The sequence below is a fragment of the Buteo buteo genome, chromosome 7, assembly GCF_964188355.1.
Source record: "Buteo buteo chromosome 7, bButBut1.hap1.1, whole genome shotgun sequence".
NCBI classification, from domain to species: Eukaryota; Metazoa; Chordata; class Aves; order Accipitriformes; family Accipitridae; genus Buteo; species Buteo buteo.
Genome location: NC_134177.1, coordinates 38702893 through 38727206, shown reverse-complemented (window position 1 = coordinate 38727206; position 24314 = coordinate 38702893). Strand labels below are relative to the sequence as shown.

The window sequence follows — 24314 nt, the reverse complement described above, 5'->3', positions numbered from 1 at the left end:
CACAGCCCCCAAAATAAGCAAATTTGGGGCCAGAGGAAGCGCTGGGGATGGCGGCAGGCTGGGGCGGGTGAGGGCTGGCGGGGTGGCACATGAGGATGGTTAGCAGAGGTTTAAGGGCCAGAAACGTCCTTGCTATTTTCCAGGCGATGCTGTAGGGTGAAATGATCCAACCGGTTTTCTGGCTGGCACCCGCATGCCGTAAATGGCTGGCAATAAAATCAGCCTGAAAAAATTCCTGGTTTGGGTCACAGGGCTTCCCGCGGCAGACAGGGCTCCAGACCGACTGCTCATCCTACCCGCACGCTGCTCTTCCAAACCCACCGGTATTGAACCCAGCCCAACACCGTCGGTCCCTCCAGGATGGCGACAGGGTCCCGGGGCAGAATAGGTGCATTCAGGCACCCACAGCCCCGCTCCTGTGGTTGGAGGGGAGAAGCTGAAAGGCTCCTTTGCTCCTTTTCTGGCCAGCTAAGCTCATCTCAGCAGGTCAGGGAATAAGAAACTCAGTTATCCTGGATGTGCCCCTCAACAGCCTCGAAGCACCAGGCAAGTCTGGTCCCGTGGTATCTCCTTTTCCCCGGAATGTCAGCACATCCCCATGTTGAAGGATAAGCCACCGCCACCTCATCCTGCTGTCTGGGTAGAGGGAAACAGGGACGGAGGTGGGAGCGTGGCATCGGATTGATGGGTCAAGGAGCTGTGTGAAAGAAATAAGGAAAACCTCGCCCATCCTACCCCAAACTTCCCTTCCTTTATTCTTGGAAATGGCTCATCCCCTAAACATTGGGTAGCATGAGCTGCCCTCCAGCACTGCGCAGGGTGTCCCATGAAGCCTGGCTGGCCCCGAGCATCCTCCCATGCCATGGTGAAAAGCAAACCGTTTCCCCGCCAATAACCCACCTCCTTTTCTTAATGCTACGAAAATAAGGGGAGAAGATTTTGTCCATTTTGGCCCCCCAAATGAAGCCACCGCTCAGGCTTGTAGATCTAGTGCCCACGTGGCATTTGCCAGAATAAAGTCTTGGGGAAATTTAGGGAAAAAACTCTGGGGAAATGGGGCTGCAAGCGGTGGCCTCGTCCCCCCCCCCATCCTTCTCCCCGTCAGTACCCACAGCAGATTCCCCGGGATCGTTTTGGGAGTGGGAGGGAGTGGGGCAGAGGAAACCCGCGGCTCCAGCCTGGGATGGATTATTTGAGCAAACTAAAAGCAGCGGTTTGTTCCCTCCTGCACCAACGCAGTGGAAAGAATTTCCAGCTCCGGCTCCTGGGTGGAAAAGCTAAAAATCTGCATTTAAATAGTAACAGGTTTTGGAAAAAATAAAATAAAATAAAATAAAACCACTACAGGAGCTTGAATAAAATAAAGCTTAAGCTGGGGTGGTTTTTTTACTTTTGGGGTTGTGTTGTTTTGGGTTTTTTTTAGCTTCCCCTTATCTCTGCTTCAAGCAGACCCTTTCCGGAACCTGAGGGAAAGGCAAGGGAGTGACTCTGCTGCATTTGGGAACCTTCTGCCAGAATTACCACAACTCCAACCGAGGGGCACGCTGCAATTTCAGTATATCCTCTTCTTGCACCCTACAGATATCATTCTATTTCCTTCTTTAATGCCCTAAACCTATTTTTTCAGCTAATTTCCCATTGATACCCTAGTGGTAAGTGTTAAGTAAATTGGGGATTTTTGCCCAGTAATGTTTTTTCACCCTTTTGGGCTCCGCTGCAGCCTCCCGCACTCCCTCGGCCACTCAGCTCTCGGCTTCCCCCCACATCACAGATGAGATGCCCAAATGCCACCCTGAGCCAAAACCCCTCCGACCCAGCCCAGTGGCAGAAAAGCACCAGCCCGGCCAGGGAAAAACGCTACGGCGAATTTGTAACCCCTCCGGGCACGACAGACCGCCACACACCACTACAAATAGGCCACTCGCAGCGAGTCCAACACCCGGCGACAGAAAATTTAATAACATTTTCCTGGCAGCGCCGGGGAACGGTTTAGGAAACCAAACACAGGGAGCTGCGGAGGCGGAGGTGCCAGGAGCCCCGGCGATGCCCCGCGCTGCCGGGTCAGCTCATACGCTCGTCCCTGCCGGGCACTGGGAAAACGTGCACGGTCCAGGGAAGGAATTTCAGCGCCAAAAACTGGGCTGCAACATTCAGCTGAATTCTGCGAGACTTGGGGAAGAGCAAGGTGTGACTGTGTTTGGGGTTTTTTTCTTTAAAAATAGGAAAAAAAGGGATATTGGGGCTGAAAATGGAGGTAAGAAAATGAGACTAGAATGCATTTTCAAAGTAGGAGGCATTTGCTCCCGGAGGAGAGATGCTGCTCAGCATGCAGCAAAGGGCTGCCGCAGCTCAGTGTGGGGAATAGCATCCCCAAAACTGTCTCCCCGAGGATCCGGTGAATGTTTACACTGAGCCAAACATCTTCAATGAGGCTGTAAGCAACCACTGAGAATATCACACTTGTATGGCATGCAAAATACAACAATAAAATCAAAAATAAAACAGTAATAAATAATAAAAAGAATAAAAATAAATAATAAAAATAAATGTAACTTAAGTATTCCACTAGCCAAGTGCTGTGGAAAGCACGGGTGGCTCCTGGTTGCTGCATCCAGCAGGGACCGAGCAGCAGCATCCCTGCTCAGAGGACATTTCTTCCACCACCCTGCGGGGCTTAGGGACCAGCCGGTCGAGGGGCTCTCAGCATTAAAACACCCAGCACCCACCGCCCCAGCAGCGGGCAGCCAGGGAAGGGGTTACCTTCCCCCCCCCGCTGTAACCCCAGCGTTTTCCCCGCTGTACAGCACCCGCCTCGGCGTGCGACACCAAACCCAAACCTGCCCTCGGTGGGAGGGGAAGCCCTTTGACATCCCACCCCACCTCCCGCACTAACCTGCCGGCACAAAACAACATCAAACTTCCTCCCTCTCCCCCAAACAGGGGCTCACTGCAGCACTCATGGCACAGCCCAGCAAACAATTTGCTTTGCCACTTTTTTGCTCTCTGTCTTGCACGTGGCAGGTTTTGGACCGAATTGCAACCGGCGTGGACCCAACCCCTGAGACATCTGTAAGAGCCAACCCACGGGGGTTTGCAAGAGGAAACCCCTCAAAAGCAAAGCCCCAAAGCAGTAACATCAATTAAAAAAAAGAACAAAAAAAGAACTACAGGATCTTGCTTTTAAATCCAAACAGCATCTTCTCCCTTTCCCTGCCAAGACAAGGAACTTGCTCACTCTCACCCCTCTAAAAGCTGATCTTTTAACAGATACCTTTTAATAGGTAAGTTTTAATCAATCCTGCTGGCACCTGTAGCCAAGCCAGAGCATACAAGCTGGGCTGTGCATTTATGGATCAGGAAAACCCAAATTTTGCATGCTGGGTTGATAGGAGACCCTGTCCCAAGCTCGGGGCCGAAGGGAGCCAACTCCATCCTAAAAGCGCAGAGGTCCGAAGGGGGTAGGTTTTGGGTTTTTTTTCTTTTTGTTTATTTTCTAGAGGAAATGCCTCTGCCACGGCAAACCTTTGTGAAATTTGAAAGTTTGAGTATGGCATCTCAACCCATCTCCCACCTGCTGGTAAATAAAATCAGGCTGATAAAACGCAGCCAGTGTATCCGCGGGGCAGTGCATCCTCTGACCCCGACCCACACAGGCACTAACGAGCTGCTGTTCAACTCAATTAACTCAAACTGAGATTATTAATTTTTTTTTTGCAGAACTCCTTGCCCCGGCTGACCTGGCTCCCCCCCGCCCCAACACACACACTTGCTTTTTCTGGTGTCTGTTCTCAGAGCACGGTCTATTTTCAGCAATCCTCTTGGATGGGTTTTCATGGAAAATTAAGTCTATGCTGCCCTTAGTTTAGATTATATCAGAAGAAAAAAATTTCTGTAGGATAGAAAAGATCTGTTCTTCTGGATGGGAAAAAGGGGCGAGTTGGACAATTAATACTTTTCATGGATGAACTCTTTGGGGATCAAACATCTCTGTGTAATTGAAGCAGTTCCTTTCCTGGAGCGAGATACTCAGAGATCCCTGGAAACATGAGTCCCATCTAGGCTTTTTCCATAATCTCCTTCCAACTATGTATAATATCTGTGTGCGTGTCTATAAGGATGAAGTATTATATATATATATATATACACACATAGATAACTATACACATTTGTGTATAAGGATGAAATATTTTATATATATGTATATATACGTGATATACACAAATGTATATAGGTAACATCCTATATATATGTATATATACACAGATATCTATATATGTTTATGCCAAAAAGGGGTGAAAAAGGGAAGAATAATTTGAATTAGGCTTTTATAGGTACAAGAGGAGCCCCAGAACAGGGCTGAGCTGGCACTGCAGAGCAGCCCCATCTCTCCCAAGGCACTGCAGGACTCCCCTCCAGAGGGGAGCGGATCAAAACGCTACTGCTCCCCTGATGGGGTTTCCATTTACCTGCAGGCAACAGAAGGTCTCTAACCTCCAAAGCGTGCAAAAGCCCAGAAAACCTGCAAAAACCCAAAGGACACAGTGCCCCAAGGGGAACCCTCTGCAGTGGGGGGAGCGGGAGGGCCAGGGACACAGCTCCATCACTTCCCCTCTGACACCCCACACCGCTGAGCTGGCCTTTTTTATTTTTATTTTTCCACTCACTCCCCACATTTTCCTTATTTTAGACCTTCTGTTGACTTGGAGGTTGCAAAATGGAAAAAGAAAAGTGCAAACAGGCACGTAAAGGGAGGGTTATCCCGACCCTGGCTGCCTGTCTCCTGGGGACGGGCACTGCCTGCTCAGCAAAATCCAGCTGAGCCGACGTCTTACAGGGCAGATCCCTGGGGATCTGGCCATCGCCGGCTGCCGAAGGGGCTGGAGTCACTGCTCAGCTAATTGAGTTCCTCCTGGAGGATCTCTGTGCTTTCGCTCCCCGTGGCAAAGGAAGCAGAAGAGAGAATCTCCCCCGCCCATGCACCCCTCCCAAAAAACAACTGATTTTTATCAGCAACAAATGCGAGAAAAACAGTTTCCAAACCAGATGAAGAAAAAACAAAAACACCCAAAACAACCGTATAATAAAGCAAATATATAACATACAAAACACAGCCCTTGCATTTGCTCGGAGGGTGGCTCTGCAAGGACGCCAGCAATTCTCTCCAATAAGATGAGAAAAACAAAACAAAACAAAACACATTTTGGCCATCCATCCCCCCAGGAGGACACGGACCAGCCATGGGGACTGGTCCCAGCACAAAGGACAGCTTTCCCACCCAGCTCCTGGGAGCAGCGTGGCCACGGCCGGTGGCTTTGCGGACCACACGGATGCGCCGGAGGCGCTTCCACCGGGATGGAGCAAAACCCATCAGCGCCGGGACTGCCCCCGGCACCGCGTCCCCCACCGCTCCGCAGCCGCCCGGACAAGGACGCCCCATACAACCCTGCCCTTCGGTCCGAATTAACTCACATCCCTTCCCCTCCTCCCCCCCCATGCTGGTTTAAAATACACATAGTGGCTAAATAGCAGGAAACACCCGATGCAAAAATACCGCGGACAGGAACCCAGGGGCACAGGGGACACACAAGAGCAAGAAGCGGATTTCCTCCCCAAAACATCGCACCTCTGATGGTGACGGTGACCCTGCCGTGCGGCTGGGCCGGGCCACCAGCATGGTGTCACTCGTCCTCGAGTGCCTTCATCCTTCAGCATGGATCCGTCAGCTCTTCATAGGGAAAAAACTTCTTTTTATTGTCTGTGTTTTGTTTCCCCTCCATAAAGGGGTCTTTTAGTCAAAGGTGTCCCATGGTGACTTGCAAATGTTAGTGTGGGGGAAAAAAAAATATTTTTTATATATATATATAATCTCAAATGGAATACATATATATATATACACGTACATAATCTCAAATGGGATATATATATAAAATCTCAAATGGGTGGGGGGTAGGGAGAGAGAGAGAATCTCAAATGGGTTCATGTGGGAGCCCAGGTAACGAAGCCAGGACCCGCATCAGCAGCTTGCTGAACATTTAAATTTTAGGAGGATTTTGATGATCAGAGCAGTGACATCTACATTTAGGGGTACTATAGGTCTAGACTTCAAAAAGAAGTACAAAAGTTCAGATCTCCCCGCCACCACGGGTCACAAAGAGATGCCATCGCGTGCCCTGAAGAAGCCTGATGCCTGGGGACGTGTTGGACCAGGTGGGACACGGACATGGACCACGTCCTGGGAGGTAGATGGGATCCCTACCAAACCGCAGCCCGAGCTCACACTTACCACCTCTGCGGGTGAGAAAGAGAAAAGGCTTTTATAGAGTGATAACAAGCAGCCAAACCTCAAAAACTGGGAGGTTCCCACAGAAAACCAGCAAATACTAGTTACAGACACAAGGTTGATTGCTGGCAAGGATTAATTCAACTTCTCTTCAAAAGAGCAACACTTTGGACTCAAATCCGACCCTCCTTTCATGAGGTGAGTGGCTCACCCCAGGCAAGTCACCCACCAAGCCCTGGCTCGGAAAAGGCCCGTTAGCATTAATTGCATTAATCCTAACAGGAATAATGAGTCTCCTGTCCCAGCACTGGTCATCACCACCGGCACGGTCGTTGCTCGGACTCTGGTGGAGCAGGCAGCTGCCTGCAGCCCTGCCTGTGAGGGGTTAACCGCCCACGGAGGAGCCTCGGGCGCACGCTCACGTCATGGAAATACTCAAGTAACCGCAATTTTCTCTATTGCTTTTTGGCTCCGGTTCTTCAACATTTCTACACTTCCAGCCCAGATCTCTGCTACCTGTTTTCCAGCGAACGTAATTGGTACAGACAGCAGCTCAACCGAGCAGTCGGTAATTTTTTTTTAATATAGGTTACTGTTATACTTTCTACCTCCAATACTACCAACACTGAGATATAAAAAAAGATGAGTCACACTACCGGCAACAAAAAAAAAAAAATTTAAAAAATCAGATGCACAATAATAAATGGGGATGGGATGGGGGGTTGGTGCTTTCTGGGTTTTGCTGGGTATTAATATGCCAGCGGGTTGGACTGAGCCCCAGACAGCTCTGTCCTGCCGCTGCCTGCCCAGCCAGCCCACCCACAGCAGCCGCGGGCCCCTCTCCTCCATCCCTCCCACCTTTCCCAGTCCTCCCAGTCTCCCTGTTATCCGCTGTTTCTCCTGTCCGAGGTATACCCACTGACCAGGAGAGGCTGCCTGCCGTGCCTTCGCCCCATCTGAGATGCAACGGGAGATCGTCCATGAGTGCTACATGAAGGGGAAAGAGGGGAGGGAAAAAAAAACAGGAAAAAAGAAAGAAAAGATAAAAAAAAAAGCAAGCAGAAAACCCTATCCCTCTCCTGATAATCACAACCTGCCTTAATATTTCTATCCTGTAATTGAGACCGCGAGCGCCAGCAATGCTCCCGGAAAATGCCAGCCCAGCAGCTCGGCTCCTGGTCCCCATCCCGCTCCCAAGCGCCTCCCCCTCCGGATCGCTCTGCCAGCCGGTTACTGAACTAACCCACATCAAACCAGCCAGCCCAGGAGACGGCGTCCTCCTCTTCGCACCGCCGCCGTTGTGATCAGCAGAGCGAGCCAACGGGCTGGGCAGGGAGCGCTGCCCCGCGTGCCGGAGCTGCCCAGTGGGCTTTTCCCAGGGAAAATAAATTAAATGGGAGTTTTAGAGCATCCTTGTGCAATGTCAGCACCCAGACACCCGGCCTTACCTGCCGAAAGAGGTTTGCCATTTTGCTTTTACTGCCCTAATTCCCCACGGAGTACGGCTTAGGTGTTGCTCGCAACTTCTTAATGCTCCTTTTAACGGCGCTGAAAACATTAATGGGGACGGGGCACCCACCGGGTGAGCCCGATGTACCAAGAGAAGGACTTTGTGGCTGGTCTGGACACAGCGATGCCTCGCACGGAGGAGCCCCTTCCCCAGGAGCGGGGCTGGACTGGCTGGGCAAGAGGCACAGACTGGAAACACTCCACGTCTGGCTCATGGCTTACAAAGAATAACCCTAAAAAACCACTTTGGGGGAGCATCAGCATCCCAACCGACTCCGCAAATGCTGCGCGTAGGACAAAAATCAAAGCTGGCTCCTCCAGAGGTTTGAACATATGAAAAAGCGTATGAAAACATATGAAGAAGCATACGAAAGCACGTGAAAAACCACCTTGTTTTTCAGGACCATGAAAATGAAAGCATCTCAAGGTTGCGTGCGGCCCTGCGATGCTTCTGATGCCTTTCGATAATTAGTTCAGATCCCCGCTGCAAAATCACAGGAGGAACGCCACTCTCGGGGGAGGTTTTGGGCATGCGGGAAGACGCGGGTCGGCTGTGCTCAGCCCAGCTCTCCAGCGCTGCACAGGGCAGCTATCGCCACCAGAAAACACCAACCATCTGCTTTAAGTTGCCCAAAACTGGACGCGCTCAGCCCTGCTTCGTGCCAGCATCTGCAATTCTGGGCATCCGTCAGGGATGTCCTGTGGGGGTCTGTGCCAGAAGCGTTGCCTGGGCTGTGGATGTGCCAGGACAGACCCGATCCACAGGACAGGGGTGATTTAGCAGCAGCCAGGAGCCTCCTGCTTTCACGCCATCCCTTTTGCAGGAGGAGATCAAACGCAGAGTGACAAGGCAGCTACTTGGACGCTTCTCAAAAATTAAAATTCTCCTTGGTAGGAAGAAAGCAAAAGCAACACCAGGCGTCAGGCGATGCTTTTCACTCAAAAAAATGGTTTTGAGGGGAAGATTTAAAAAAACAAAACAAAACAAACTTACTTGCAACATAAATATCAATAGTATTTTTCAGAGGTTTACCCTGGAGGGAGATGACCACAGAAATGCGACTCAATAGCTTCAAATCAGATCTGGCGATTAGAAAAGGCTTAAAAGATGCAGAAAGACCAATGCCACTGAAAAGGCGAAGAGCAGATGTGCAGCTACATGACGATGGCGAGGACTGCACTAGGCTGGCCAAAACCGTTCAGCTGGAGTAGGGAGGTCAAACTAGGCACCTGAAATACTGGGAAAGAGGATTAGCCCGGGGGGAAGGGGGATATTTTGCTGCTAACGGTGTTTTTGGAGGAGCCGCTCCAGCCCCTTTCTGGAAACAGCACATCCCAAGCCGGCATCTGGGCATCCACAGCGTATCTGACTCCTCCTAAATCAGTGTTTTGGAGCACCAGCTCTGCCACCCCCAGCTTTAAAACCAGCAATGAAATAAAAATAGTAATGAAATGACACTTGTGTAATAGGGGAGGCCAACCCCAGGGGTAAACACAAGACCTGCACACAAAATCCCTTCCCCCCCAAGCACAGCCCCTGCCTCTCCTCATCCCAGAAATTTTCCCCCTCCCCGGTTCCCTCAGCATTTTAAGAGCAGACACCAGTTTTTCTGAACATCGCTCTTCATTCACAATTATTTTTTTTTTTAAGGATAGGTACAAAAGTGGGTAACCTCAGAGGACAGCACGGGGATGAAAATCCTGTTTCCTCTTGTCCAATTGGGAAAATTTTGTGTAGTCTCTCCCCAAATTTGAAGGCGCTCACAAGGTTTTAATGCCTCAGCATTTCTCCTAAGGGAAAGGATTTGGAGGAGGAGAAGAAAAAAAAAAAACAACCCATAGCATGTTTATGAATCAGACTGTTAAGCGTGTGTTTTGGGGGTGGAAAAGGTGGGCGATGCACAGAGGAAGAGAGCAGAGTTAGATGAGTCAGAAAATGCTGCTTTTCCTTTCCTTACCAGCATCTCAAATATTTCAGCATAAAATAGAAATTTTATTTCTCTTTTTTTTTTTTTTTATTGTCAAGAGAGAGTTGGAGCGTAACCTTGGCTGGTTAGCAACCGCCAGCAGCTACTCTGACATTAAGTAATGCACCGCAATTAGAGTAGGGACAGGGGCACGTGCACGCACACGCGTGTGCCGATGGACGTATATACACATGCACATGCAACCCTGGGTATAGGCTGGGAAAAGGATGGAAATAAATAAAATATCAGTGGTTTTTGCTGCTGCTTCTAGCAAAACAGGGGCTTGGAGCGGAAAGCTCCTCGTGAACGAGCCTCGATGGGTTTCAGGAGACTGGCAACCCATCGCAGGCTGGATTTGGGCTCGAGGACGTTTCCTCCTCCCACCCAGGTAGGCTTGGGCACACGGAGGTAAAAATACACCCAGGGGCTCCGAGATCCTGAAATAAAGCTTACGGAGACGTGGAGAGGTGCTTTATAAAAGAAAAGCCAATTTACTCGTGGGCTTTGAGTTGGCCCAGTGCTGAAGCTGGCTTGAACAACGCTTCAACCAGCCAGCCCGTAAATACGGTTATCGTTGCACCTTGCAGTGGGGCACGGGAGGTTTTGAAGAGCATCGGGTACCACGCTGGGGGTCAGCCCCAGGAGCGGCGAGGGTATAGGAGGGGATGGGCGAGACCCCGAGGAGGGCTGACGGGCAGGGTCCGATCCTGCCCCGTGGCGTTTCCAACCGCAGACGGCAGCGGGGCTTCTGCTTTGGAGTCAGAAGAGATGAAATGCAAGAAGAGACAAATGCCCCTATGCTGCAAACAGCCGAGCACTTGACTCCACTGACATTCACAGTCCATTTAGGTTACCAATGAAGCAAATAAAATTATGCATATGCATTAACACTGGCAATATCCTGCCCGAAATGTATGCTCATTTACACATGGAAATCCATTTAGAAGAGAGAAATCACAGCTATATTTAAAACAGAAAATCTCTTCACTGTCCGTGGGGCAACTCCTGTTTATATCTGTCGTTTCTTGGCAAAACTGAAATTGTTTCAGGGTAAATTGTGCCCCTGGTTTTACATTTAGAAAGAAGAATGTTTGCACCCCTCTATCCTCCTGATGAGTCTATTATAAAATAAGAGATGCGCATTTTTTGCTTTTGTTTTTTTTTGGGGGGGGGGGGGTTGTGTGGTTTTTTTTTTAAAGTGTTGTGGTCTAAAAGCAACCCGTGGAGCTCAGTGTTGGTGGATGGGAGGAGGTATAGGGAAGCGCCTACCCGGCGTGCATGGAGCATCCGAAGCATTGCGTAGTTAAAATTGACTTTTGAGATTCAGAAGCCTTTTAAGAATCGCCATGGTGAGACCTAAACGTTCTGCAGCTTCTCCAGTTTCCTTGGCAAATGAAATGGCCATGCTGACAGCACCGATGACAGATCTGAAACTAGAACGCGAGCTCTTCCTAGGGGAGAAATATCTTCTTCCAGTCCAGTAATCTATATCTCACTGCTTGCCTGCCAAGCCACAAACTGGAGGTATTAAATAATCAGTATTGCTCTCTGTTTCCTCCTGCAAATGTAAATGCGAGCATTGGAACTGAAAAAGCAATTTTAGGCTCCAAAAGTATAACCCCCCCAAAATTTATTTTTTTTTTTTTTAAATATAAAACACACCAATGGCCACTGCTTCTCACTTAACGTTGGAGCTCGTTGTAGCTCATTTTTTTTTTAAATGCATCACCACAATAAAAAAGAAGCAGACAGCAACTCGCCAAAGTACGTCGGGAAGCAGTTTTTAAGAAAGATGATGTATTTTAGATTGTGATTCACGACCACACTGGCAGTTTGATTTCAGGTTTAGAAGGAAATGAATGAATGAGAGACAGGAGGGTGCGAAAATGAAACTAGCTGGAGCTGAAGGTCTGCTCTGCACTTCAAGCTATGCAAGATTTGAATTTTCTTCCCCCTTCTGCGCGAGCTCAAGCAAGATCAAACTGTCCCACACTTCCGCTGCCGGAGTTTAACTTAAGCCTAAATTAAAATGCAGTTTAATACAGACCATTTTCAAGACCCGTGCTCTGGTGCAAGCCCAGCTCACCATTCCACGCTGCTCCCCACAGCAGTTCACCTGAACAGGGCACCCCAGGGTACCCCAGCACGGTCAAGGAGGTCGGCTCCTGCTGCCGCAACACAACCTGCAAATTCTTGCCATGCTGGAAAAAAGGCTATCTGCTTAACATCAAGGTTTTAAACCAAAGAAACCACACAGGGTCCCATTCTGCACGATTTTAAGTTGTGCTAACCTGTCCATATCTCATCCACGCCACAAGGAGGATATAAATGCTGCACAAAAATTGCAAAAATTCAGAATTCTTAAAAGTCTTTGACCGCATTTTCACTGATGGTTGCACTGCCCACGTTACTGCTCTCAACATCGATGCACATCACTGCGAGCTGTATTGCACAGGAGACGCGGAGCTCTGCTTTGAAGGCGAAAGCCATGGCACACCCCAAAGTCAGAAGCTCTCGTGAGTCAACAGCCTGCAAGAAACCCAATGCTGGACTGTATGGGAAGCAAAACTGTAGAGAGAGGCGAGTGCAGACCCATTGCTTGAAAGAGGGGGAAGGAAGAAGAAAAAAAACAAAAAGGCGAACTAATTGCCACGGCCAACCCTTTGCTTTGCACCTGCGTCATACGTTCGAGCTCCCTTTTTCAAGGTAGAGAGCCCAGTGCCACCGAGCAACCAACGTGCCTGACTCAGCGACGATGATTCACTTGGGCAAACAGGAGGATGAAGCCACCGTGAGCACCGCGACGGCGATGCCTTTAGGTGACGCGCTGCTGCGCGGCACGGACCACCCGCCATCCCCACGTTCCCGTGGGGCCGAGGGACCGCACAGAAATGTTGGCAGCAATTATACCTTGAAATCGGACCGATCACCTGTTTCTTAAGGACGTGTTTTGCGTTCAGCCCCCAAAGCAGAGGGATCGCTCCCCCGCCGGCTAATCAGACGGGTCCCCAGCTGCCCTTCTCCGGGATCGGGTCGGACAAGGGCAGGCGCGATGCTCCGGTGCTTACGCCTCGCGCAGAGTCCTGCGTGGCACGAGCTCCCGGCCCAGCCCCGGCCACGCTGACGCAGGGAACGGAGCAGAAGCTGCCTGGGATGGCGAGCGCTGGTGGGAAAGGGGACCCCCAGCCCAGCAGACGGGACTGCTCCTGGCAGGGTTTGTCTGGAGGAGGCACAGCCCTCTGGTCCCACCTAAAACAGCTCTCCCAATGAATAAAGATGCGGAGAGCAATCCCACCAGCGCCTGGTCGGGTTTTCCTTAGCCTCACCCACGAGGATGAAGTGAAAAGCCGATGCAACAAGCTCCAACCCGGGAGAGAGTTTACACACTTATCCCCTTGTGCAACTTTGAGAAAGGACTCGCTGCTCCACAGCACCGGAGCAAACTCACCCGAAACACCCTCCGGTTTCCGTCCGCAGAGTTAACGACTTACCTCCCGTCACAGCCTGAGCGATCGAAATCACTATTTACCCGGGTCGGTTCAGGCACCCCAGCGAGCCCCCCCCGTGCCCACTGTGCACTTAAAACCCACGAGTTTACGAAAGTCCCCTGATCAAACCCAGGACGATGCCCGGCTGCTCCAAGAGGGTTCCCCTCACCCCACGTCCCCCCACCACCCCAGCCGATTTCGGGGCTTCCCTCTTTCACCCGCAGGCAACGGGGGAACTTCCCCCCCTCTTATCCCCACGACATGTCCGTGTCCCTCCCGGAGGACACTCCGCCGGAGGAATTTACACCCCGGGAACCGCCGGTGCCGCCCGTACCCCCGGTAACCAGCCTTTCGCCGAAACCGGTAAATATTCCCCGAATCAACAGGTGTCCCGCGGTAAATCCTCCACCGCTCCTCCGCAACCCCCGGGCCGGGAGAGGGGAAGAGGGGGCACCCCCACCCTTCCCGGTCCCGGTGCCGGTCGGGGCCCGACGAGGGTCCCAGCCGCCCCCGGCGGGATGCCGGTGCCCCGGTAGGGCAGCCCTATACCCCCCCCCGCCGTGTTCCCCAGCCCCCCCCCGCCCCGTCCCCCCGCACTAACCATTGGGGCCGTACTTCTCCCGGTTGCGGCGGACCTGCTCCGGGCTGAGCCCGCAGCTCTCGCTGACACCGAAACGGCGGAGAACGTCGAGCACCGGGAGGCTGTGCGCCGCCTCCATACCCCGGCGGCGGCGGCCCGGGCCCGGGGCGGGGAAGGGGAAAGGGGAAAGGGGAAAGGGGGGGGGGGGAGAGGCCCGGCAGGGAGGGCACACACGGGGCACCGCTCGCACGGCCGCTGCCGCCGTCCCTCTCCGCCCGCCGCGGGAAGGGGCGCCCGGCCGCCGGGCCCGCCTCCTCCCGCCGGCACGGCACGGCACGGCACGGCACGGCACCGCCCCGCCGCTTCTTCTCCCGCCTCCCCCGGGGCCGCCGCGCCCAGCGCCGCCCCCCGCCGGGGAGGAGAGGAGAGTCCCTCCAGGCTCCCGGCCCTTTGCTAGCCCCCCCCCCCCCCAAAGTGCCTCTCCACCCCCCACCCCCCAACTTTATCATATTTTTAAAATTATTTCCCAACTTCTCGGAAGCGATGCTGGCGGCCAGGGAAGTCCTCCCGCCCAAGGGGAAGCATCCCCAGGGTGCTGGGAGATCAGGGAAGGGGGTTGCTCAGAGAGGGTCCCCGTCCATCGGCCCACTTCCAGCTGGAAGTTCGGAGGTGCCCCAAGCCCACTCTTCCCGCCCCGCTGGAAGCAGAGCGGCTCCGGGTCCGTGTACCCCTGCGGGATCAGGGGCAGTGTCTGATGGCAGTGGGAGCCTTGGAAGCAGGAATCTCTGCCTGACGCTTCTTAAAACCACCGCCGGCACTGTCCCCGTCCATGCACCATAACCCGAGAGAGGCAGCTGTGCCGCGCCGCCTTCAGCTATTGAACCCTGAGATGTAAAATGTCACCGCAGGGAGATGCGGGAAGGAACCAAGACACCTTGCCCACGGTAAAGCCTGAGCACCAGCCTCGTGGTGTGTCCCGGACATCCCAGTGCATCACGCTTCACGCCGCTTAGCGCTCCTCGTCCCCACAGCGTAAGGCAGAGCATCCGTATTCGAGCAAACGGGCTCGTTCTGGAGGCACTTGGGTTTTTTGCAACGATTCAGCACAGCGGGGCCGGCCTCGACCCCTCTCGCCACCCTGTTTAACCAGGTCCCCGTCCCCTTCCTGCTCGGCTCAGGAGGGGCCAGCCCCCCCGTTACACAACACAAGTGCTTTACACGGTTCTTTTGCAACTCTTGCTCGCAATGGGCTACTTAAATGACTGTTTCTAGCAGCAAAGTGACTGTTTCTAGCAGACCCTCCATGCACCACAGACCAGCAGCAGCAACATGAGGAGTTACCCTGCTCTGGAAAAGGAGGGTTGCCCCCAAAATCCATGGGTGCAACCCCGCTAAGGGTAACGACCCCCCCCCCCATCTGCAGGACTTTTCCATGTAGGGCCCCTAACCGGGCTCTTCACTCAAGCAGTTTTTCTGTGACCTGGCTAAAACCCGCTCGCGGTAACTGTCCCCACATGAACACCAACTTCTGACTTTTCAGGTACTTCCAGTTTTCCCACTCCACACGCCACTGGAAGAAGCTGACGGCAACCGGTGCCGCTCTCCAGCCGCCGGGAGCAGGAACGGGCCGAGAGACGAGACACCTGGGGGGTGATGAACCCAACTTCTGCGGAAACACACCCAAAGCAGAGACCGGAGACGGCGACGAACACGAGGAAGTGGCAGCAGACATCTCGGGGAGGAGCTCTAGCTTATTTATTTCTATGTAGATTCATTTATAGAAAAAGTTTTGCAGCTCCCACTGGAGCGAGGTCCTGAGGGAAACGTAGGTTCGTTTTTTGGTTTTTTTTTAGTTTGTTAAACTCATTTTTTTCGGTTCACCGCAGCCGACGGCGTGGGAGCCGGAGGGGTGCTCTCGCCCAGCTGCAGCCCGGCGTCCGCCCCCCCTGCGGTGCTGCAGGCCCTCCTGCAGGAAGCACAGCTCCCAGCCCTGCGGTCTGGCCTCGCTTCAAGCTCTGTCGTTGTCTTCATCTGCCTCTCGTGACCGTTTTGCGGGGGGAAAAAGGGTGTTGCTGCTTCTGAGCTCCCTGGGCAATAGTGCTGCCCTTGGCCGGGGTCTGCCCCGGGGCTCTCCAGCTCAAGGGGCTGAGCAGTTCCACCAGGTGCTTGGGGAGAACTAGTGCAATCTGATATTATTAAAATACCACGTGCTCTCAACAAGGTGCACAGAGGACTTATTGCAATAGGTCATCCCCAAAACTCAGGAATTGCCCTCCAAGCAGCTGCTGTAGCAGGGGGTCGGGCTGGACTCCTGTGTCACCCAGTCTGCGTACAGGCAGCTGCCCGGTCCTCGTTACCCTGCTCCAGGGCAAATGTGCTGCCCCTAGAGCAAGGTTTTTGGAAAGAGGGTTCTTCGTGTCCTCCTGAGCATGATTTAGGCCAGGCCCTACACCACAAACTGCCTTCACCTGCACCCAAGAAGGTGAGGGTCTGATCTAACGCTCATTGTGCAGATGAAGAACAGAGGCAAGACACACCGAGCTGCGTCACCGTGTACGTACAACCGGGAGCCCCTCATTTCTTTCCCCAGCATCTCCTGACCCCTTTATCACGTTCTGCAACCGCAGTGGTTCAGACCATGGGTCCCTCCAGCCCCACAGTGGCTCCCCAGAAGTGACCCACCCCAACCACGAGCCCCTACCACCGGGCAAGGCGCAGGCAGGCACCTACGGCCCTTTCCACTAGCACCCTCCCAGGGCTGAGCATTTTGTCCAGTAACCCCCAGTGCTCTCTCCTCCAAGCCCCCGTCTCGGCTGCCCCCGGGGACATGCCACCTCCCGCCCGCACTGTGCCCGTGGGCTCTGCTCGGCAACCCCATAAAGACCCACTCCTGTTGTTCCTGCTCCTCCCGGTTTCATCGGATGACGCCAGTCCTTGTACTGGAAGAGAGCGCGAAGACGATGTCCCAGCTCCAAAAGTTGAAGTTTGACAAAGTTGGGAGCAACTGAGAACAGAGTCACAAAAGGAACATCTGGCAGCCCTAGTAACAGGCAGCACCATCCACTCCACCTATAATTAGGCACTGCATCAAAATTATTAGCGACTTGGAGCCGTAAATTAATCAGTCCAACAATGACCAGTGAGGGAAAATGGTCTGGAGTGAAAACGCCCTCAGTATTGTAAGTGAACCGCCCGTGGCCGCTGGAGGAAGCTGGGCTGGGGGGGACTGGGGCTCTATCCCCGGCAGCCCCCCCGATTTGGGGGATTCCCTTCTGCAGCACGTCAGCCCTGAAACGAAAGGCAAACATCCTTATTTATCTTGGCTTCCCCCCGGTAATAAATTTTGGAGGTAGACAAGCTTAAGAGGGTCATAAAAAGAAGAAAGGAGTGGGTTTAACACATCCCAAGCTTCTGAGGAGGTTTTTCAGGCATGGCTGAGGTGCGGGAGGGAGAGCAGGGTCCTGCTAGTGCTGACGCAGCGCCATACGAGGCGTGGAAGTCGACAGCCGGTTTTGATTTTGATCTTGTTTCTACAAAAGGAAATTGGGAATAATTCTCCCGAAAGCTGTGGATTTGCACTGCCGTGCTCCTGGGCTGGGGGCGAGGGGAGTGGGACGGCCAGAGCCGCTCCAGAGCCCGTCGGAGCCAGCAGAAAGTCTGCCAACAACGCTGAACCGACGCCACGCTCCTCGCCCCAAGGATTTTACAATCCGTGGAAGATTAATCTTTTGTCTCCACTTTGTTCCTTGGAGATGGGGAAAAAATTATGTTTGCTGGAAAGGCTGAGAGCAGCCCGTATGCTGGTAACCAGCCCCCAGGCTCCGACTCCAGCTCCTGCTCCGGCGTGCAAAACAGCGATGGATAACGCACACTAACCGAGCCCGAGCGCAGGCTAACCACGGCTTTAAGGACCGTCAGTGGCAATTGCGGCTTGAAGGATGGGAGAAAACGTACAGGGCTTTCGGTTGACTGTATTTCATCCTCTTCGTTTCTGCAGCAGCAGGATTTAGGGTCTGCATCTGCCCTCCTCGCTCAGGTCAAGTTGATCTTAATTCAGAAGGGAGTTAGGAGTAGGTGATAGATGCAGGAGCCGGACCTTGGCGTGTGCATTTAACACCATTTCGAGACTCTCATTTACCCCCTGCTGCACACACCTGCAGCTGCACACTCATATGCCCCACCGTGGGTTGCTCCCAGGAGAGGAGCTGTGATCCTAAAAAGAACAAATTCAGGGTTAACCGCCCCAAACAGAGAGTCTAATGCCACACAAGGAAGTGCAAATCTCTATTGTCAACAGTTCTCACCTTCATAAAGCCACCCGGGGTTATGTGCAGCTGCTCCGTGTACTGCTCCAGCACCCTCCCTGGGCTCTGGGGCCATCACACAAAGTAGCATTAATTAATGAAAGGTGACAGTGCCACTGCCATTTGCCATCCCACTCCCAGGCTTTCTCCCACCGCATCCCCCCAGTTCACGTGCAGCGATTCCCCATCCGCAGGGGAGAGTCAGGAACGGCTTTTTTTCCAGGGCAGCTTAGATATTTGCTTTTCCTATGGAGAAAAAAAAAAAAAAATAATACTCCTTGAAATAACAGTTTGAGGCTCTTCTAAATGTTACCTGTCAGCCGACCTTTCGGAGCCAGGCTTAGGGGTTTATTTTTAATCCCCCGGCCAGGAGTCCCAGCAGCTGCAGGCCAGTCCTGCTCCCTGAGGGCTGGATCCAAAGAGCACTGAAACATCAATCCTCACCACCGCGATGCTCAGGGCAGAAGGTCCGGTGTTTCCACCCCTGCTGGAAATATATATCCTCGTCTGTGCCTCCTGTGCCGCCCTGTGCACCTTAAAGTGGTGTTGGGGTGTGGTTGGCACCGGGATTTGGCTTCTTGGAGCATAAAAACAGCAGTTGAAGACGGCAGGGAAGCTCCAGCCCTGCCACGCATCCCACCGGGATGCAGGGGATGGTGCGGATTTGCAGCACGGGGCTGCAGCAGTCCTGGCTCTGCGGAGCCATGGATGCAGAGAGACGGAGATCCTGGAAACACCTGGCCGGCACAGGATTTCGAGGCAAGCAGGAGGTTCCATCTAGGGAAAATGAGGAGGAACGGTCCCTGCGGACAAGGCTCTTCTGCTGGGAGGTGATGGATGCACAGGGCAGTCACCCTATTTTCCAGCTCTGCTCCCACTGCAAATGGCTACGAGGAATAGGATTCCCAGTGTCAGACACATTTACAGTGGCAGCTATAAAGCCTATGCATTGGGGTCGCCTTTCCTTTCATGGCTCTGTCCGTAATTAAGCTGGAAAAGGGGCTTTCCTGAGTGCAATGCCCCAACTGGGGCATTTCTGAAGCGATTGCCCAAGCTCTGCTGGCTGGATTTAAGCGAGGATCCCGCGGCATTTCCGAACTCCCTGGCATCTTCCCCGCAGCCAGGAGCAGCACGCTTAAGAGCCTCTGTTTATGAATCCAGACCTATATTGGGCAATTTTTTTTTTTTTTAAACTGTATTCCAACCCCTTTCAAAGGTAGGAAAATACATTAATATCCATCAAAGGGGGAACACTGTGACACTCACTCTGACGCTCAGATGGGTTTTTCCCTGATGCAAAATATCTCCTGGAAAAAAACCCCTGCCGTTGTGGCATGTCATTCCCGGGGTTTTTGCTGAAGTTCAGGAAACAGCAAAAGCAAATAACACAACAGGAGGCTCCAAGGCAGCGCTGAGCAAGCCGAGAGCCCTGCACATACCTGGGGCTGGGCTGATGTTTGAGGTGGTGAAGTCAGCCCTCTCGCTGTGGGCAAAATTTCACTCCACATTTCCCTCCAGCAAAAGCACAAGCCAAAAATGGAAAAAATGTCTGGTTTTAACTAGGCAGAATGAACGATTCCGGCTCTCCATGGAGATGTAACGTTCACCAAGGGGAGGGTAAGGGCTGGCTGGCACGCTCAGCGCTGAACCAGCATCAGTGGGGTTTTGCCTCTCTTTCCTTCACGTCTACGGCACCTTTTCTCTCTCCTACCAAGCAAGAATCGCACAATATCGCAGCATCAGGAACCAGCCCCTCTGACCGCAGATCTTCCTTGATAGTGAACAAACACATCATGGTGGCTTTGAAGCCAAAAATGCCTGCGGGAGGTGGTCCCCCCAGCCAGAGGTATACAACCCACGGTGCAAACCGGCCGCGGTGCTGCCCGAAGGGATGCCCTCATCCCTCCTGCACCCTGATCCCACAGAGAGGTGGGTGCTGTGGAGCTGCAGAGGAGGGTGCCCACCCCAGCATCAGAAGTGAAGGGGACATCGGCACCTAACACGCTGTGTTGGATGATTCGCTGGAGCCGTGTTTTTTTACTGTGCAATTTCTTTTTAAGGCTGATTCCCAGGTCTGGAGTGTGGGAAATGGGGAGACCAGGGTTTTGTGACTGCACCGAGTCCTTCCCAGAGTTTCCTAGGAGATTGGAGATCAGCTGCCCGTGCCGAGTGACGCTGAAGGCAGGACTGGAGCTGGCTCCTGCCCTGACACCATCTCCCCCTGCCTTCTGTCCCCCTGCGAGCCACCAAGGCCACACTGCTGAGCCCTGGGACTGCCCTGATCTCAGGCAGCAGCTGGCCTGCACAGAGAAAAATAAAAATTTAAAAAAAAAAAAAAAAAAAAATTAAAAATTTTTTAAAAAAGATAAGTAAAAAGCACTGGGGGGGCCAGGCCCCATGCACCAGCCAGCAGGATGCCCTCCTCGCAGTGGGACCTGGGACGTGCTAGCTTCAGCTCTTCGGCTGTGGCAATCCCACCGTGGCCGTCACACCCCGACCCTGAGGAGGGGACCTTGGACGTGGTTCACGAGGATGGAAAATAAAACCCATGCACAGCCCAGAGCTCAGCTTTGCAGGGTGGTGAGCATCCCTCCTTCCTCCAGGCTTTTCATTGCCTCCAAACCGTCAGGAATGTGCCAAAATGGGACATTCGGTCGCATATTTTCAGCGGCGGGGCTTGGGGAAGTGACCTTTAGTGAGGACGGGAACCCCGGCCCAGTCAGCCCTGCTATTTTTAACTGAGTATCAGGCCGAGCGATGGCGGGTTTCCTTCCTCTTTCTCTTTCGTGACCGCTGAACAAAGGAAAACCAGATAAACCTCCACAAACCCTCTGCTTTGAGGCAGGGAAGCCCATGAGAAAAAAAAAAAACGGTAACCCAGCACACTTCTGTACGGCATCAGGATGGATGGCTCAGGCTCCAAATTAATCTGCAAAAAGGGAAATTACAGCAGTGACTCTACTGACACTTTTTTAGCAAAAAAAATGCAACCGGGGTAAAAGGGACTGGTTTGACTGGGGAGTCAGGCTGGAAGGAACAGGGATAAATAAAAAAGCAGCAGCATTTTTTTTTTCCAAAAGTCCCAGGATCTTGTTCCAACACTTACTAAACAAAAAAAAAAAGGCAATTTTTCCCCTTAAAGTTACACAGATTTAGCTCTATTTAAGAAGGGGAGGAATCCAAAATGGTAAAAATGAAAGATTTCATTTGTTGTAGCTCCCTTTCCCCAATTTTTAACTTTATTTTTTGTCTTGAGAGGAGAAGCCAAGCCACCACCACCCCAATTTGATGTCCGCACCATGAAAATTTCTCAAATGTGAAAATTTGCCATGACTTACCAACACACACCTATAGCTCCAGGACACCTTCTTCTTCTGGGAGCATCGCTACCCCAAAACGCGTGGACCACATCCCAGGCTGCAGGATGGGCAAGACAGGACCAAAATCCCATCATCTTTCCCTGGAAAACACAAAAATGTTTTGCATCAAAAAGCTTTAGAGAATTGGCTGTCAGCCGGTGGTGTAATAACTGTATTTACAGATTCTGATACTGTCTGTGTTTTGCAGGTAGTCTGCAGAAGAGTGGAAACATTATGTGGGGTGAGATATATATGTATTTAGCTATATATAGCTCGCAAATATATCGAGCGCTACCTACGCGCAACATCAAAGGAATTGTTTGCCAAATACTTAACATGCTGCTGTCGGTTTCTCCGATTCTATTCCCCGAAAAAAAATGTATCTTACATTAATCAGAGAGCAAATATATAGCATGACAGGAACAGCTTTTGGCTCCGCCAAGGAAGAACATGTGCAATTGCTCAGTTCGTTTCGGTTTGGATGCTGAGCCCAGAAACGCTGATGGCTGCTCACGCCTTTGCGGGAGATGTAAAGCTTTTTTTTTCCTCCATTTTTTGCCTGTATTTTTTTCCAGCTTGAGGAATTGGTGATGGTTTCCCAGCTCAGACATCACGCCTGAGATCCTTCCAAATCAAGTCGCTCTAGTTGTTCCTACCTTCTCGCTGGGCTTGGACCAAGCGGGTTCAGGCTGCGCCTGTGCCCAGAAACCTGGACCTAAGGAGGTAAAAATAAAGAAAACAACCCTTTGAAAACCCAACCCTTTGAAATTCCCCTCTTTGCACGGCTCCAGGGACCGGGGCTTTGGCAGCAAACATGTTCCCGAGATGTACGGTAACATCGGGAGCAATGGCCCGGAGCCATCCCGCAGCCTCCCCGCTGACCCCAAACCTCCTGCAAAGCCGCTGTGGCTTCACCCGGGGGAAAATGCCACCTCTCGTCCTTCTCAAACCGTGGGCCAACTCTGCCTGCTTTTACTTTTTTAATAACGTTTTTTATAAAGGCACAGCTTGCTTTGCTCTCCTCCTCTCGCTCGCCCGAGCACAGAGGCTCGTCTGGCCGCTCCATCCCAGCAGGCTCCCTCCATTCCTGGGTTTTCCCCCAAAATACTTCTCATTTGCACACAATTCCCTGCCATGGCAGGTGGGTCCTGGGGATCTCTGCAGCGCCGCAGCCGCTGGGGCCGTGCACGGATGAAAGCGGGGAGCCGGCGGCCGAGAGGAAAAGGCACCCGCCTTCCCCTGGGCGATCAAGGGGCTGCAAAGCAAATTAGCTGCCGAGATGTCCCCCCCAGCCCCCGGCTCGTCGGGCAGGGGTGAGCGGGGGCTCTGGGACGGTGGTGGGATGGAGCCAGGTTTCGCTCACCGCCCCCGGCACCGGCGCGGCGGAGGCTGCCCTCGGCGTGGCGTCACTGCGGTCGGGATGTCGGGAACAACCTTGCCACAAAAATCGAAGCCGGGAATCTGAAAATAAAAATATCGCACATGATTTCAGGCTTGCTGAAAGCATGATTGACTGTTTAATTCCCCCACACACACGCGCTCCTTTCCTCCCAACCCGGGTGACTCAGCCCTGGCAGGGCCGCGGAGGCTTCTCCTGGCTCCTGCCCTCGCCGCGAGAGTGGAAAACGTACCCTCTCGTAAACGCCGGCAGCGATAATCAAGCCCAGCGCTCGCGGGGCCAATTGACTACTGCCAATTAAAACAGAGCCGGCGGCGCTCTCCCACGCTCAGCCCGGGTGGCAAAAGCATCCGCCACCAAGAAAATGCCCTCCGTGGCCCCCGGGATGCCGCTGCTCCTGCTGAACCCCAAACCGCCGGGTCCGAGAGGGCTGAGGATGCCGAGCGGCTCCGCCGCTGGGCACGGGCACACGAGGCAAAGGCAGCTGCCTGCAGGACTTGGTGGGGTGGGAAAGCCAAAACCAACGATGCTTAAAATGCCACCGATGGCCTCTGCTTCCAGCAACGGCCATGGGAAACGCTCCCCGTCAGCCCACGTCTGCGCTGGGCTCGGTGCTTGGCAGGACCAGGCACGTGAAGGAAAATAAACCCCGCAGTTCAAGGGAAAAAGAGGAGCCCTTCGGGATAACCCATCTCCCAAAGCTGCTTCTTTTATCCCTGTGCAAAGCTGCAAAGAGGAAAAGCAAGCCGACAGCGTGAAAAGCATCGGTCCCGCACTGAGGAGCTAGAAAAATACCGGCAAAGGAAAACGGGCTCCTTTGGGACTGGCTTGATGCAGGGCTGCCAGCTCGTGGGGCCATCAGGGACGGGAATTTTTTGCTTAACTTTGATTATTTTTAGTATCTGTAAGCCTTCATCATTTACTAAGCAAAAGTAGCCCACTACAGGTAGGGAAATAAACCCTCGACCTGCCCAGCTCCCCTTGCCGGCAGCGACGAGCAGTCAGCGATTTTAAAGTTCACCTTTTGCTGACGGCGTCGCTGCTACCGAGCACAGCCCCAGCCGTGAAACAGAGCTGACCCCAGCCTCATCCCTCCGCTCTCTCATTTCCACCTCCCAGCTGTAATTTTACTATTCTCTTTCCGCTCCCTTGCTCACCCCGGGGCTGGGCAGGAGGAAGGCAGAGGGACGTGTTCTGCCCACCGCATTTCCCCACTTTTGCCGCTTTGTGCGTGTCTCCCTGCGCTGGGGCCGGCAGTGCGGGATCCCCCCTGGCATGCTGCATTTTGGGGCCGTGCTGCGTCCCCTGCGTGGGGGACAAGTGGTTTCGTGCGAGTCGGTGTGCTGCGTGCCTGCCTGCCTCTTCTCCTGGAAGTCTCCGCACCAATCTTGGCTTTTACATTATTTTTTACACTCCAAGTTTCTAGCT

At 52.9% G+C, this 24314-nt stretch overlaps 1 protein-coding gene across 1 annotated transcript in view; it reads right to left on the bottom strand.

The window, feature by feature from the left end:
* Positions 1-14034, bottom strand: part of ATP2A3 (ATPase sarcoplasmic/endoplasmic reticulum Ca2+ transporting 3) — a 57426-nt gene extending 43392 nt beyond the window's left edge. The window contains 1 exon segment of the mRNA XM_075032491.1: positions 13846-14034. Within this exon segment, the coding sequence (XP_074888592.1) occupies positions 13846-13963 (118 nt within the window). The 5' untranslated portion in view covers positions 13964-14034.
* Positions 14035-24314: the final 10280 nt, after the last annotated feature.